Genomic DNA, 16,941 nt, shown 5'->3' on the forward strand with positions numbered 1-16,941 from the left:
TAATATTCAATTTGCATGCTGCACGTCGAATATGTCCGGCAAAATGTTCTGCTGTTCGGCACGATGTCGCTGTTGCACAGAGCACAAAAAAACAAGAAGCAAACGAGAAAAAAAAAAATCAAATAAAAATGGTTGTAACTGCAGCACGCAGCGTGCGATGGCAGTCAACAAGAGGCAAAAATGCAAATGCAAATGCGACTCACCCAGAGTAACGAGTGTGTGAGACATAGGCTGCATTATCTGTGTATTTGTACATGATATATACACACGTATATGTACATACATGTACACTGAGTCTTCTTGTCAGACATGTCTGGCACTTTGCCCATGAGCTGCGACTCAGACATCCACTTGAAATGCAAGCCACACTCAGAGCAAATAATTTTTTTGGAATTTTCTTCATATACCCTTTATAAATTTGTTATATTTTCTATAGCTTAAAACCTCCATATAAGTATATACATTTATTGTTATATATATATCTAGCTATTGTTTTCCAAAATGAACTGCTCTTTTATGATATCTCAAGTCTGCCTGTCTTTAGCTTTAAGTTAAACTTTCCGTCTCTGGTAGTATAGACAAAATTTGCTCAGACTATATAATCCATTCAAAAACCTCGTTAGTTCATTAAAATTAAAATAAAATTCAAATTCATTTATGCTGTGATCATTATATATTACAGTTCAGTTGCTCAAGAACTAAACTCTTTGGCTCAGTTGCTGAACAGTTTACTTGCGCTCAACTGCTGAGGAACCAAGAGTGTGGGATTGACTTTTTTAGCTGTGAGCGAATGTACAGTTGTATCAATTTGAGTAGTTCATGAACTGAACTAGTCTAGCCGAGTTGTAAAAGAACTCATGCAGTTATCATTTAACTTTAGAGTTCGATTCAAGAACGAATGAACAAATGAATAACGCATCAATATGACTAGTTCATGAACTAGATGAATCTGATTGAACTTGAATGACTTATATGAAATCATTTTGCTGCTTATCTATAGAATATTTTTGTATAGAGGGAAAAGTGAAAAATTTAGAATGCTATAGTAATGTAAAAACAACTAGCTTGTTCATCTGAATAAGTTACGTCCACAGCTGCTTATAGAGAAATAAAATAATTAGTTTTTCTTGAAATTCTGGCTTAAAATAAAAAAATAAATAAAAGATTGATATAGTGTTGTTTTTCTTTAAGTATTTCAATGCTGTTAGCAGCAATTGTCATTGAGCTTTCGGCATTGACTGCAACTAATTAGGCTCCTGCGAGTGTTTCGTTTCGGCGACATTTTATGTTTGATAGGTTTCTTTGGGTTTGGTATTGATTTTAGCAGCAGGCAGATCTTTTGTTGGCCAAAGGATTGCTCGGCGGCAACTGCATTGGCACTGGCACTGGCTCTGGCATTGGGCTGGTGACTGCAAACCGAATTAGATTGAAGGCGAGTATCGTGTTTGCTGCTGCTTAACAACAGCTCAAATGGTCAGCAGTAGCAGCGGCAGTAGAGGCAGTTAAAGGAGCAGCACAGCAGGACAATTGAAAGCAGGTCACATGGCAGACAGAAGGACGATGTGTGCTGCCAGAGACAGTAGTGGACACGAACATAGAGCTAACTGACTTGCAATTGCTGCTTTTGGAGCTCCTGCTGTTCTTTTATTGTTCCGAACTCGGCTGTGGTGCTGTTTTAATAATTTAATGCGCTGCAATAGAGTACTGACTGACAGCGGGCTGTTAGCTGTTAGCTGTTAGCTCTTGACTGCTGGCTGCCTAATTGCTCCCGGTCGAATTAAATGTCCTTTTGCTGCCGTACATTTACATGCCAACTGCAAATATTACGTATACGCCATGCAAGCAATCCATACAATTGATGGCATATACCATTTTACAGGGTATCCACTATATGATGTATATGTTGATGATATATAATATATGATATATGATATATGATATATGATATATGATTTATGATTTATGATATATGATATATAATATATTATGTATGATTTATTATATATGATATATTATATATGATACACAATGTATGATGTATGATGTATGATATATGATATCTGATATGTTATATATGATATATCAAAATGTATAATACATGTATAGATTGCATTGCTCTTCTACTCGATTACAGGGTATTTTGCCAACCCATACACTCTCTCGTTTCAGCTAGCTAATAGCTCTGCATATTTCACACTCTCAACAGCTTTCGTTTTTATCAAATAATTATATCACTGGAATGTGCAGACTTGAGTGTAATTTGCTGTTAGCCAACTTTTTGGCTGTTTTTGTCTATACGAAGTGGGGCTTGCTATTGGATAGCCATTGCCTTGTCTTCTGGGTCTTCTTGTTGCATTCTGTTTTATTCAGTTGCATTTGCTGCTGGTTTCCTTTTCCTTTAGCTTATTTTTTTTTCCTGTAGTTGTTGTTTCATTTGTGTCATTTGGCACTTTTTTGTCCATGAAAATCCGTTGGCAGGTTCATTTCATTTTGGCCACGTTTGTCGCTGCTGCCGCTGCTGCTGCTGCTGCTGCACAATTCCATTTAGGCTTAGCGCAGCTCACTGGCTTCTGTTTAGCAGATGTTTCCCCTATTTTTTTGTTGTCTCTTTCATTTTTCTTCTTTTTTTTTGGTACGCTGATTTACATCCAAGGTTGCACGCTCACGACATGTCCTTGGCTATTTGCAGCCGTCTGTCTCTGCACACATTTAGAATCCGAGAGTGCGAGTCTCTATCTGCGGTTTCAATTTCTCTAAAAGCCAACTGAACTCGACGCATTCATACTACTTGGAATGCGTCTCTAATTAGTAGAGCTGCTTGAAACCCTTTGGGCCCATCTCTCTGAGACGTTACGTGAGGCTGCTCGCGCAGTTTCTTAAGAGCTGTGCATCTCATTCAACAGTAATTATAATGAGGCATCAGATTACTGTCAATACGCGCAATGCACAGCAAGGATAATGACAGATCCTTCAGTTCTTTAAGGCGAGCAACATTCAAATAGTACACATATACTATATGGTATATATGAATTAAATATATATATTCATTAAATTTCCACTGCCTGTTAGAAGTATAATCGCATATATTATAAAGCAAAATCGACAAATTCTAGGAAATTTGTAATCAATTTTATTCTCACTGCAAATATGAAAGTGTTGCACGTGTATTTATAACATTTTAAATTAAATTGATGCATTTATAATCATGAATTTCCACGAAAATAAAAACCACTTACATAATGCCGAATATAATTGAACTAATTAAGCACCAGTTTAAATAATAAAGTCAGTTTGAAATAAAATAAAAGGTAAAGATATGTATGTAAATATAAATATAAATATAAATATAAATATAAATATAAATATAAATATAAATATAAATATAAATATACATATACATATAAATATACATATAAATATACATATAAATATACATATAAATATAACTATAAATATAAATATCAATTATAAATCATAACTATAAATATAATATAAATAATAAATATAAATCTCCATAAATATAATATAATATAATATAGAATCCCTCTCCTCTCCCTCTCCTCTCCCTCTCCCTCTCCCTCTCCCTCTCCTCTCCCTCTCCCTCTCCTCTCCTCTCCCTCTCCCTCCTCCCTCTCCCTCTCCCTCTCCCTCTCAACTCTCCCTATCCCTCTCCTCTAATATCCCTCTCCCTCTCCCTCTACCTCTCCCTATCCCTCTCCCTCTCCCTCTCCCTCTCCCTCTCCCTCTCCCTCTCCCTCTCCTTCCTCTCCTCTCCCTCTCCCTCTCCTCTCCCTCTCCCTCTCCCTCTCCCTCTCCCTCCCTCTCCCTCTCCCTCTCCCTCTCCTCTCCCTCTCCTCTCCTCTCCCTCTCCTCTCCCTCTCCCTCTCCCTCTCCTCTCCCTCTCTCTCCCTCCCCTCTCCTCTCCTCTCCCTCTCCCTCTCCTCGCCCTCTCCCTCTCCCTCTACTCTCCCTCTCCCTCTCCTCTCCCTCTCCCCCTCTCCCTCTCCCTCTCTAACTACACATAACCTTCACACATTCTTAAGCTTACATCATATACTATCAGCTAATAAGCTTAATATACAAATTAAATTCATCAAAAAATCATATTAATTATTATACTCATATATATGGGTTCCTTACTTCTTTTTTTTGGCCGTGGCAGATCGACTGCAGAGACCCTTGCATATCGGCCAGAATGCTGTTATTTGATATATTTGATGACTATATATCATTTGATGATATAATTGATGATATTTACTTGCGAACAGGATTTATAGATATTTATTAGCAACATTTGTGCGTGTCGCGTTGCCGTTGTTGTAGATGATTTGTTTGTTTTGGCGCCGCCAATGAAAAAGACATCAGATAGTTAATTATTGAATAATTAATAATAATCTAACGTGCATGTGATATGTCAGCGCTGTTGACAGTCGGCCAACAGCTGCTAAGCTGCGCTCTCAGCTTTGTTTGTCTCTGCCAAATGGCGGCCCCATCTCCAGGTTTTGTTTCTGATTATCCTTTGTGTGTGAATGGAAACAAAACATTTTTCGTTTGGCAACAACGCAACAACAATAAAGCAAAGTGCAAATTATTGAACAAATCAAATGCTGAAATGAAAGGATTACAGTTAGTTTGCAAACAGATTAAATGCGATTCCCTTGAGTCGCTGGGAAATTTCTGTGCACCGAGTTTAAATGAAATCTAAATAATAGATGATATGTTATTAACTCTTTTGTAATTGCATAAAATATGCTATGAAACTTAATGGAAGACCTGACGTTGTCCGTTGGGTATTTGCCTGGCTGCATGCATGCATTTATTACGTATACGCAGCGTTGCGCACAAAACTATGCTATGCAAAATTTCAATTTACTTACTATAATTTAATAAAGTTGCCAACGTCCTGCCACACGCCAGCAAACACAGAGGGGAAGAAGAGCGAGAGGGAGATAGAGATACACACTCACGCGCACACACACACGCGCACAGAGTGAGACAGATGCCGTGTCCCTGCATAAATGTAGAACTTATTCTTCTTCTACTCTTCCGGCTGTGCCATTGTCAGCTGCGGCTGGGCCACGCTGGGCGTGGGCGTGGGCGCCTTTTTGGTTAAATTTATGTCCGTAATGCAATCTGTTTGCTGGTCTGCCGCCTTGAGCAGCGCCAGCGAAAAGCTGTTGAAAATAATTACTCAAAAGCCGAGCCGCAACTTGACGAGATGCTCGCTCAAAAATCACACAAATAAAATATCTTGTGCATTGGCATGCCACAGCTCCGGCTATGCATATTCTCCGGCATTATATTGCTGTATGCCGTCCGCTCACCTTAAGTACTGTTCGCTTAAGTGTAGCTGCGCACAACAATGAGACGAAATAAATGCATTGCACAAGCACTTAAGCTCGGTTAAGTTATTTCAGCCGAACAGCAGCAGAACTACCATAAGCAGGCCATTTACCCATAATAGTTAAGAGTGCCGAGTGGCATTAGGAGAACATTGCGATGTTGTTTGGCCAACAAAACGAATAGTTTCCCAGCCTTCATTAGGCATCTCACATTGTCTTGTGTATGGTAAATGGAAATTATTCCAGATTGCTTCCGTTTAGCATTATATATCTATATAAAAAGAGAACCTTCAGACATTGAGAACAGAGAGAGAGTCAAGGCACTCTCTCAGGCTCATTTGGTTTCATTTCGTAATTCTTCAACTGCAGTTTGCTTCCGTTTAACATTAGAGATTAATATAGATCGCTCACATTCATACAGTGGGAATTGGGAATTGTGGTCTTACTAGTTTCATTTCCATAATTATCGAAAAGCAATTAAGAACTTCCACTCCTTCTTTATTTATACGCTGTAAATGAACTTTTTTACGTAATATTCCTTATAGAAAGCTCACATTCAGACAGCTGGAATTGGGTAAAGGAAAACTTAAGGCACTCTCAGTCTCTTCTAGTTCCATTTCCATAATTATTGCCAAGCAATTAAGAAATTGAGCTTCTCCTTCTTAATATATTTTCTCGTAATACCCTTTTAGCATTAGAGATCTACAGACAGTTGGAATTGGGTAAAGGAAAACTCAAGGCACTCTCACCTTCTTCCTGTTCCATTCCCATAATTATCGCCAAGCAATTAAGAAATTAAACTTCTTCTCCTTCTATATATGTATATGCTGTAAATCGTCTTTTTTCTCGTAATACCCTTTTATGCAGCTTATCAAATCCGTGGCCTTCGTCTGAGTCTCGCATTTGTTCGGATTGAGCGTTTTATTTTCATGGGATCAGCACACGTGCTCGGACCCGTGTCTCTGCCCCCTCCAGAGTCCCTGCGCCCTGCGTGGGGTTCCTGGCTCAGCTGTGAAATTGAATTCGGATTCGTGTGGCTTTTTGTTCTATTTGTGGCTTGGGTTAAACTTGCGGATTTAATTGAGCGACATACGAGAGCTTTGACACGCTTCCACACGCACAAGCACTCTCTCTCGCTCTATCTCTCCTTCTCACATACGCACTCATACTCACTCACTCGCACTCGCACAAAGCGAAGAATTCGCTTAATTGAATATTAACGCCTGTTGCCTAGTCGAAATATTTTCGGGCAAATGACATCGACGAGTAATAAAATCGTTGCCCCCTCCCCCCCCACAGCACCACACAGAGCCACTGAGACTTGCCACCACTCCCCCCTCCCCTCCCTCTATCTCTCTCTCTCTGACTCTATTTCTCGTGCCCTCCGCCCATTTATTCAACACACGCACCCATCCACATCCAGTTTTCTCACGTTCCACTCGTTCCGCTTGTGTCGCAATCTTGAGTTTTGTTTTTTTGGTTTTGTTTTTCCTTTTTTGTCTTTTCTTTTTTCGTTTTGTATTTCTATTTATTTCAATTAATGAAGCTGCGTCTTCGTTGTTTAATTAATTTGAAGCAGAAAAAATAAGACGTAGAGCCCTTAAATAGTGGCAAAGGCATAGCATAGCTTGCATATACATATACCCTATGTCTAAGCATGTCAGCGGATCTACGGAACTAGTGGGTTTTGGCTTATAAACAAATTGTATATTAATTTAAGTGCAGTAGCTAATTAATTTATAGTTTCTATATATGTATTGCCTTAAAAACTTTTTACTTTTCCCAGAAAAGTTTAGAGTCGATCGTTTAATTACACTTATGTAGCGTATGGAAAACAGCTGTGCAAAAAAAAAGTTGGCAAACTGTTTAAAGCACAACTGAAATGAGTCAGAAGTCAGATGTAAAACTCAATTACAGGGTAGTTGCTAGTCGATTTACAAATCGCGTATGAATTCAGCGATATCTTAAGCTAACAATTTGCAATTTCAAATATATAATCATTATTTTATTGTATTTTTTCGATAACTTTTCGCCTTTTCATACTATCGATAAAAATCGATAATATAATTATTGTTTTATCAATATAAGTTGAGTACAGTAACCGCTTGAGAATTCTGAATAATTATATTAGTCTCAAAAATGATCACAGAGACTAAGCATACTTTGAATTTTGGGTACCTGTTAACCATCCTCTCAGATATTAAAAAAAATAAATAAATAAGATCATTTGAAATACTAGAGTATAAAATTTTGGTAAATCTATCAAAATCCGTATGATCTGTGCTTAAAAAAAGAAGCGAATGAATGGATTATCAGCTTATGGCAGAGCGCAGGGTAACTCGAAGTCTGGCACTGCCACTTAGAGAACTCATACTTGATTTTGGGGTGCCATGAATTTAACAAGTCAGCGGAATTAACGTGAATTACAGTTAGCGAGGCCAGCCATGTTGCAGACATTTCAATTAGTGGCTAAACAGAGAGCAATTGCTTAGCGATAGGCAAACGAGCCAACTGCAGGCTCAACTCCAATATGTTGTGGACTCAGGGATTTTGTGTCTTACGCGCGTCCATCTATTGTGCTATTTGCAGTCCTTTGTAGCAGCAGAGGCAAAGCAAAATAATTAAAAAAAAAAAAACAAACAAAAAGCAGCAAACTCAAAGCTCATTCAAACTAATTGCAAAGGCAATAACAGTATCAACAAGCGAACGCAAGAAAACAACAACAACAACAGCTAAATCAACAACAACAACAACCGAGCGACGTCATGCAAGTTGACTTGGCGCAGCGCGCAGCTGCAATGGCTTTGCCGTCAGCAGCGGCGGCGGCGCCGGCGCCAAGGTGAACGTGCAGCTGAAATTATCGCAGCAGAGCGCAAAACAAAAAATAGAGGGAGAGAAGGAGAGGGAGAGAGAGAGAGACAAAGCTGAAGCTGCGAGTAGCAACGGTGTCAAAGCAATGCGCTGAGTTCAGCTGCGCCGCTGCAGTTGCATTCGAGTTTCAGCAGCGCAACGGGGCAGACGTTGACCACAGCGGGCGGCAGAGTGCGAAAGCGAATCGAGAGCCGAACTCTGGGCCCAGACGAGCCGAGTGCAGCCGAAGCCGAAGCCGAAGCCGACTGACCACAGGCGACGGCGGGGCTAAAGTGCAAAAGACAAAGACTACAAAATCAAAGCAAGTGCAAAACTGCAAAACTGCAAAAGCAACAACAACAACAACAAGAAACTCTAACTGTATTTCAATTGAGCAACAATTAGTTGTAGTAATATATATATGTATGTATTTGTGCGCTGTCGCTAGCGATAACAATCGATCAACGATAACTCTGCCCGATAACTAAGCCCCACAAGTGTGCATACAAAATGTGCAGCCGAAAATGCTTTCGCATGCCCACACTAGTCATCTGCGGCGTCTTGCTGACCATCGTCCTGGTCTGCATCACGGGCATCACACTGACCAACAGCATCAACATATCGAATATCGTGAAGCTGCGCGAAAAGGTCGCCAGCGACTCGGCGGCCGCCAATGGCGGACATCAGGCCGCCCAAACGCGCGCCGCCCTCGTCGAGCAGCAGTACTCGACGCTCCAGCAGCATCATCTATCCAAGAGCGATCTCAATTATATATCAGCAGCAGCGCATCCCAGAAATTTGCAACGGCTGCTGGGCACAGCGCAGCCGCAGTCAGTGCAGCAGCAGCAGCAGCAGCAGCCAGCGCAGCCCAATAAAATTGTTATCGAAATTGGTTTACGGAGCAGCAACAGCAACGGCAACAGCAACAGCAACGGCAACACTGACAGCAGCAACTCCCATTCGATTGGCGGCGTTAATCTAATGCCGATGCCGCACATGCTGCAAGCGGCGGATGCGCTAATGGAGGGCAATGTTGATTCCATATCGCTGCCAGCAGCAGCGCCAGCCACAACGCAAACACCACCAACGACAACAACAACAACAGCTGCAACAACAGCAACAACAGCTGCAACAACAACAACAACAACAGCTGAGCAGGTCTTAGACATTGTCGATCATAATCCGGCGGGCATTCAATTCGAGCGTCGCGCACATGTCAAACAGGTAAATTAAAGGTCCGGCACGTCTCACATACCGCTCCGGAAAGATTTATTATCTAGTAGCTTTCACTGCGTATTGCTGTCGCAATTGTAATTTTCTGTTTACACATTTTATTGTTTGACTCAATGTTATTGTTATTTTGCATTGGCTGTTATCTATAACAACAACAACAGCAACAATTAAAATTATCTTTAAACTTGCTTTATAATAAAAGTTAGTGCACTTTTAATCTAGGCATAGTCATAGATACCCAAAACAATTCAAGAAACGATTATTGTCAATTTGTGATGTGAAGCCAACTGTCAAAACGTTAGATCTACACAGATGTGAGCTCTCAATAGCATACTCTATCTCTATATAAGATAAGCATATTTTTATACACTTTCGACTTAAGTTAAGATATTTTCCTTCTTTTGTAAAATGCGCAAAAATAAATATAATAAAACTTCAAATCACTTAGAACTAAACTATGATTAATTTATAATAATTTAATATACATAATATATATATATTCCTAATTAGAAGCCTTGATAATGCCCATTTGTGATACGTTTGGAAGCTCATCAGATTATTATTGCTCTGATTAGATCTGAATCTATAAAATATATTACATTATATTTATGGCTAATATTGAGTGAAATATTTCGTGAACACTTTAGAAAATATTGCTGGACCCCACTTAATTTGTGTAGTTGTAATTTAATTAGTCTCTAGTTACTATAATTAAAACATTCTTTCGCATTCATAGCATCTGTTTCTTTTACAAAACAATGTTGCTGTGAAAGTTATAGTCAACAATAATAAATTCTTAATTCATTAGTAAATAATAAGCGAGAATGTGACTGTCGAGCACTACTACTGACTGCATAATACTCGTTCATGTTGCGAAAATAGTTGAATCGAGATTCGTAATTCAAATCTAGATGTCGGCATTCATGAGGATCGAGCATCGGCTTATAGATTATCTGAATAATAATTCCCTTGCGGCCCCAGACCCAAAATTTTGTAAGATAAAGTTATAAATGATTTACCACCCTCTCAAAGGACGTAAGCGTATGGTTTTTGACAGAACCCTTAAAAGGAGCTTACAGTAAAATAACTATAATTATATATATATATATGTATTATATTCACTAAATAATTTCGCTTTCCCTAGTAAAATTTAATCACGTCTTTGTATTATGCAAAATATTTTATGAAATGGTATAGCATCTTTCTTTCCATGCTCTTAAAAATGTTAGCATATTTTCTATATACCACGCTTGAAGATGATTTAAAATTTCATCTCTCGAGTACCTACAATAATAACGATTCCGTTAGGCCAGATATAGTATTGTAGGATTTGCCTAGTGTGTGGGAGCTTTATTTTTATTCTCTATAAGACTAGAGTACCATTTCATGGACAGACGATCCGACAATATACTCTGTATGAAAAAGTATGAAGCCTAAGCACATTTCAACCCAAGCGCTTGTAAATGCCTTGAACCGATCATCGATCGCCGGTTGTCGATCTCTGTTCGACCAGTGGCTATGCAGCTCTCGAATAGAGTTCAGCTGCCCCGCGCTAGAACCAGTTGAATTCAATAGCTCTACGACGGAAAACTTTGCGCACTTCGCTTTGGCAATTGCAAAGCCAACGACAAAGCTGAATAAGCGCTCTATGAATGATATATGAGCAGCTGGTCTCTCGCCAGCTCTCAGTTTCAGTCTTTCCCCCCCTGTCTCTCTCTCTCTCTCTCCTTCTCTGTTCTTTGGGGCTTATTACAATAATTAGCATAGTTTGAATGGCACTTGGGAGAAATAGAAAACCAAATACTCGACAAAACTAAAAAACAGAGAGAAGAAAGAGAAAAATAAATAGTGAAAAAAAAAAAAAAAAATAGAAATCATTGTATTCGCATCTTAATGGCGCGGGCGACCACTAAATCTCTCATCTCGCATTTTTCCAAAGCTTCTTATGTCGAATCCGATTGCAGCTACGAAATTGCTTCCATCTCCCTCTCCCTCGGCCTCTGCCTCTCGCTCAGGGGAGCTATGGCAAAGTTCAGGCTAAAGCTTTGACTGCTGCGAAGGCAATTCCAAATGCAAAGTAAAGTGCACGACTGAGAACGAGGCGCGAACGTCGAGCCGAAGAGGTGCGGAGCGGGGAGAGTGGAGAGCAGTGTATGGGACAGAGTCAAGTGAAGTGGAGCACAGGGGCAGAGAGGCGAGCGCGTTAAGTGAATGTTGTTGAATGTTTAATGCTAAAAAAAAAAGCTTATTGCTCCAACCCGTGCTGCGGCCCGCCTCCGGCACCCCATCCTCAAGCGCCCCCGTCAACCGCCAACTGGCGCGGTCCGATCTGGCTGGCAATCAGTCAAAAGCCAACGCTAAGCCAATTAAGTTTGCAAACTTATTCCGTGTGAAATTAATTACTTGCATTTTTATTTTCATATATGTATGTAGTTGTTTCTGTTGTTGTTGTTGTTGTGTTGAAAAGAGATGGAAGACATGCAAACAGCAAAACAACAAACAAATTAAACTGATGCATATTTAATGCGTTATTCATTAATGAACAACGTTAATTTTTAGCCATTTCCGTTTCCTCGTCCCTCCTCCATCGACCTCAATGAGTGGGAGACGTGATTGATTGGCGTCGAGTGTAAAGATATTTTAGCATATATCATGTCAATATATTTAATTTATCTCTCATTGAAATCGATTTGGAATATAATATATGAAATATATATATGTATATGCATATGTTGGATTACCCATTTATATTTAATAGCCCATTTATTAACTCTTAAGCTCTGGTTTCTGGTATAACACACGTTGAGCAATTAGGCAGAGTATATTGGCTTTGTATATGTAATGTGCGTCGTGCTGTCCGTTTGAAGGCAAATGAAAGACATGAAATTCGATACCTATGCTCGTTGGTACTTTGATCTTGTAAAGTGTGAAGATCATCCATGAATATACGCCCATAGCTAAACCAAAATAAATCTTATAACAGAAACTCTATCAATCATGTTGCTAGAGAGGTTTCAAATTTGGAAAATGTGTTCGTATAGACAACCCCAAACCAAAAATATATATCAGATATATATAGGCACGGTCTAAAGCTGTATTTTCTTTAGTTTTAGATCTAGAAACTTTATTGAATTTACTATTGTTTGAATAAGGATACTACTATAATATATATATAATAATTTCTCTACTCTACTTTACCACGCACAGTCTTAAGACAGTTGAATCTTTTTTACTCTCGTTATGCAGCTTTTCAAGTTTTATATCAAGAGAAATCTGGAAGTATACAAGCTTCTTTATCGATAGAAAATGGGAGCTTGAAAAGTTTCATTGCTAAGACTATAAGCGAGTATTAGGCAGTCGGTGCCGCTCGACTGCACCATTCAATTCCACAGTCCATGCAGTTCAAAGGAAATATCGCAGTCAATTCGATCAGAAAAAGTTTCCTTCATTTCTTTTGTCAAGAAAATTACGAACAAGATTGTCTAGCGCTCGACTCGGGCCATTCCTAGAATCCGACTACAGCTGTGTCCGTATTTCATTAAATCATTTAGGGTCTAATATATGCGTGCAGAGATTGTAAACTTTATTGGTTATTTCATATTTTGTTAATAACTCAGACTCTCGCGCGCTGACATTGTGAGCGTAACGAGCCGGCTTTTGGCAGCCCTTCAGCGTTTCGATTCATGGCCTTTAGCCCCGGCCGGAGTTGGGCCGGAGTTTCTTGTTATGTTTTATTTAATATGCTCATTTTTCATACACAGGTCATCCCATTAAAGTATATGGCATACATTTCGGACTAGCCTCGCATTAAAATTGAGGCGCGGCCTACACGCTCTCGCTGTTTTTCTCACCAGCTCTCTTTCTCTCTTCCTCCTTATCTCTCTCTTTCGCTCTTTTGGTAGCAACGCTTGTAAAAGTTTCTTAATAATAAATTGCTTAACTTTTAGGTAAACAAAATCACATTTGACCCCAAGGGGGTTCTGAACCGAACTTTGCTGGGAACATTCCTTAACGCTCTCAACACACCGCCGCCGGCTCGTCACGTGCCTTCTATATGTGGAGAGCGCCGAAAAATAAAATGAAAGAACAAAATTGACTAAACGATGATCCTGTTATTTAAATTAAAATTATTACTGCCCGCATTGGCCAGCGCATCAGATTTTCGCATTTCCATTCCGCTCAAGTAGTGGTAATAGACCCAAAAATGTGCCTCAGTCTAAAATGGAATTCTTTACATGACTGAATTTCCTCTAATTGACATCGAGACGAGAATCGCTAAGCAATCAAATTATTTTACTATCTAAAACTGTATATTCGCCAGGCGAATTTTTACGTTCTGAAATATCAACGTAAATGGGAGAACAATATTATAATATGTATATAATATATATATATATAATATAAAGAATATTTTATAAATACTTGAGGTATATCTTTCATAATCAAAACTTTTTAATATTATTATATTTTATGTGATTAAAATATTTAACAAAACTGATTATACAAAATTTTCCTTGAAATTAATATGTTTAATGAATATTTTAATTATGAAATACGCTTCTTAAAATTATGGTTAAATTTTATGAAAAATCTATATAAAATTGAAGAAGTCACTTAAATGATTTTTATTCTGAAATTTAATTAATTACATTTTTTATTCATTCGCGAATGTGAAATGAGTATATTGATTCTGCTTAAAGCATTTGTTGAAACTAAGAGCATATATTCGTCTAAACTCTCGAATAAAGAAATATTAGGACCTTCTCGATTCGCTTACGAGAGGCATTGCAAATCGAAAAAATAAGACGTGAATGAGTATTCCATAGTCGGTAATGCTCGACCTGTAGGTCTTAATTGCTTTTTTGTATATACATATGTACATATATAAAGAAATATATTTATGTATGTATTATAATAACTTAATATATATATAACAAATAGATTTCAATAGATCTACAAGACTATTAAATACTTCGACCAATTTGAGTAAACTTAAAAGAAACAAAAAATCACGTAGAAAATGGTTTTGCAACTGCGCAGCTCTAGAAAATATTCATCAGGCGAGCTATCGGTATTAGCTAGCGCAGAGCTGCAATCAATAATAATTGAATGATTACAAATTCATGGCGAGACAATCTATCAGCTTGCGCCAGATGAACATAATTCTTTATTTTGCATCGTTATTATTATTATGTTGAGTGTTAAGCGATTTTCCGTTAGCTATTTCCCGTTCCATTTTCCGGCATTTTCTGTTTGCCCCAATCAGTTGGGTAGCAGCGAGACGCATCCGTCATGACGTCGCATATTTTATAGCAACAATTGCAATGCAAAGCAGCCTCTTTAAATGGAAAACACGCGCCTTGGTCTGGTCGCCGCCTGCCAACCCCACCCACCCCCACCGAACGAACTGAACTGAACCGCACTGATGAGTAGAACTGAGAGTCAAACCCCAATCTAAATCCCAATTTTCGTTTTCTCCACTTCTTCTATTTGCAGGTGAGTTGCAACTGTGGGCTTTCATGCGGCAAATGTGGCATAAATAAAGGCTGCCTGGAATGCTAAGGCCTCATTCTGATAAAACGCGCCGAGCACTGAATGCAATGTGGTTGGGCAGGTAGGTGACAATGGTATTGGGTTCGCCATTGGCAGCGGCAATTGGAGCTCGTGCTGTTGACTCTCGGAATAATAAGCTCCAATTGGGCACAAAGCGGATATGGCAAGGACACGGAATGTCCAATGTCACGGGGAGGCGTTATTCTAGGCTAGCAAAAAGCAAATAGGGTTTCTTCTTTTCTTTCCTTGATTTTTTTTTATACCCTGAACCCATTGAAAATGGGAAATCAGGGTATAATGTTTTTGTGTAAAAGTATGTAACAGGCAGAAGGAATCATCGCAGACCCCACAAAGTATATATATTCTTGATCAGCACGATGAGCTGAGTCGATATAGCCCTGTCCGTCTGTCCGTCCGTCCGTCCGTCCGTCCGTCCGTCCGTCCGTCCGTCCGTCCGTATGAACGCCGAGATCTCAGAAGATATAAAAGCTAGAGAGCTGAAATTTTGTGTGCATACTCGTGTATACCATACGCAGTACGAGTTTGCTTTATTTTTTCGATAACTCATCCGATAACTTTTTTATCGAGAATAATCGAAAAATTGATTTTGTTTTTTGAGCCTCATCGGAGTACTATTAGATGTAGAGACTTCAGATTTACTGTGTACATATAGATGATGAATACAAACATTTTGTAATCAACAGATTTTGGATACCACGCCCCCTTCGCCCCCAATTTGTAAAAAACGTATTTCAAGTACTAGAGACTTGCGCTTTGGAATGTACACACATTTTGACCATATAATTACGCCCTGAAAGTTTCATTAAGATCGTATGTTTACAAGAGAAGTTATTCACCAAGTAAATTCTCATACTATTGCCCACATTGCAGCGCAGCCCAAGCGCAGTCGCTGCTTATTGCGCAGTTAGCAGAGCGCGGGCGCGTGAGGGTGGATGCATGTAAATGTATGTGTGCGTGCATAAAAGAAGTGCAGAATGATAAGAATATCAGCTTGGAGGGTTCAGGGTATCTCCTAGTCGAGCAGTCTCGACTAGAGTCTTCTTACTTGTTTTTTTTTGTTTTTGTTGTTTCTCTTGCGGCATCGACTAATGCGTTATATAACTCTACAATGCCATGAATTATTCTTCTGCCCAACTGGCGACTGAAAAAGAAAAAATAGCATAAACAAAATGCTAAAGAAATGCAAGGCAAAACAGGAAAGAAATATCGAACAAAATCGTGTTTTGCCTGCCAGGCTTTAAAGACTTTGACACGCCTTTGATGTATGGCAAAAACTTTGTTTTTTGCAAATTTGTGACAAATGCAGAAGGTAACAAACAAAAAAAGAAATGCAAAATTGACAATAGTTACTACCTAGGGGACTTTATGATGTATGCCCTATACTCTATAATCTACTCTTTCTATGAGCCATTATGTGAGCCATTGAATATGTATACTGAAATAATTGGAATATTGCGTAATGATTTTTTATGGACAACTAAAAGGTCATTTATGATAATAATATATTATCCCAAATAAATAAAAAATAACATTTTATAAAATGCAAGAAGTCACATATATGCCAAATTTAAGGATTGTAGCTATACGTATGTAGGAGATCCAATTTGTATAACTAATTGTCAATAAGGATTTTTATCGATATCACTAAAGCGGGAAAAATATTGAAATTTGAAGACTATAGATGTAAGAGATCTAATTTGTATTGTTAATAATCATTTCGATCGATATCACTTAAAGGAGAAAAGTTATTGAACTTCCGAAACTAACTCGATGTGTGTGTACTTAAAAGGCAACTAAGCAAATGAAAATAAAGTCTCTGGCTTTTATGGGTGCTGAGATCGACGTGTGCATACATGCGAACGGATAGACCGACGAACGGGGCTAAATCGTTTCAGCACATCGCTCTGATCAATAATATATACTTTATGGGATCTAACACGCC

At 38.8% G+C, this 16,941-nt stretch overlaps 1 protein-coding gene and 1 long non-coding RNA gene across 5 annotated transcripts in view; both read left to right on the forward strand.

Moving 5' to 3' along the window:
• Positions 1–16,941, forward strand: part of LOC149090703 (uncharacterized) — a 128,259-nt gene that overhangs the window by 69,148 nt on the left and 42,170 nt on the right. The window lies entirely within an intron of this gene.
• alpha-Man-Ia (alpha-Mannosidase class I a) overlaps positions 1–16,941 on the forward strand; it is an 81,239-nt gene that overhangs the window by 22,836 nt on the left and 41,462 nt on the right. Inside the window, exon 1 of one of the 4 annotated variants that reach the window (XM_089264075.1) lies at positions 8,263–9,416. The exons of the other annotated variants lie outside the window; for them this stretch is intronic. Within the exon in view, the coding sequence (XP_089120201.1) occupies positions 8,703–9,416 (714 nt within the window). The 5' untranslated portion in view covers positions 8,263–8,702. Of the gene's footprint in view, positions 1–8,262; positions 9,417–16,941 lie in introns of those variants that run through there. 4 annotated transcript variants of the gene reach the window in all.

The sequence above is a fragment of the Drosophila navojoa genome, chromosome X (genome assembly GCF_054131105.1).
Source record: "Drosophila navojoa isolate 15081-1374.11 chromosome X, UAZ_NAV_1.0, whole genome shotgun sequence".
Taxonomy (NCBI): domain Eukaryota; kingdom Metazoa; phylum Arthropoda; class Insecta; order Diptera; family Drosophilidae; genus Drosophila; species Drosophila navojoa.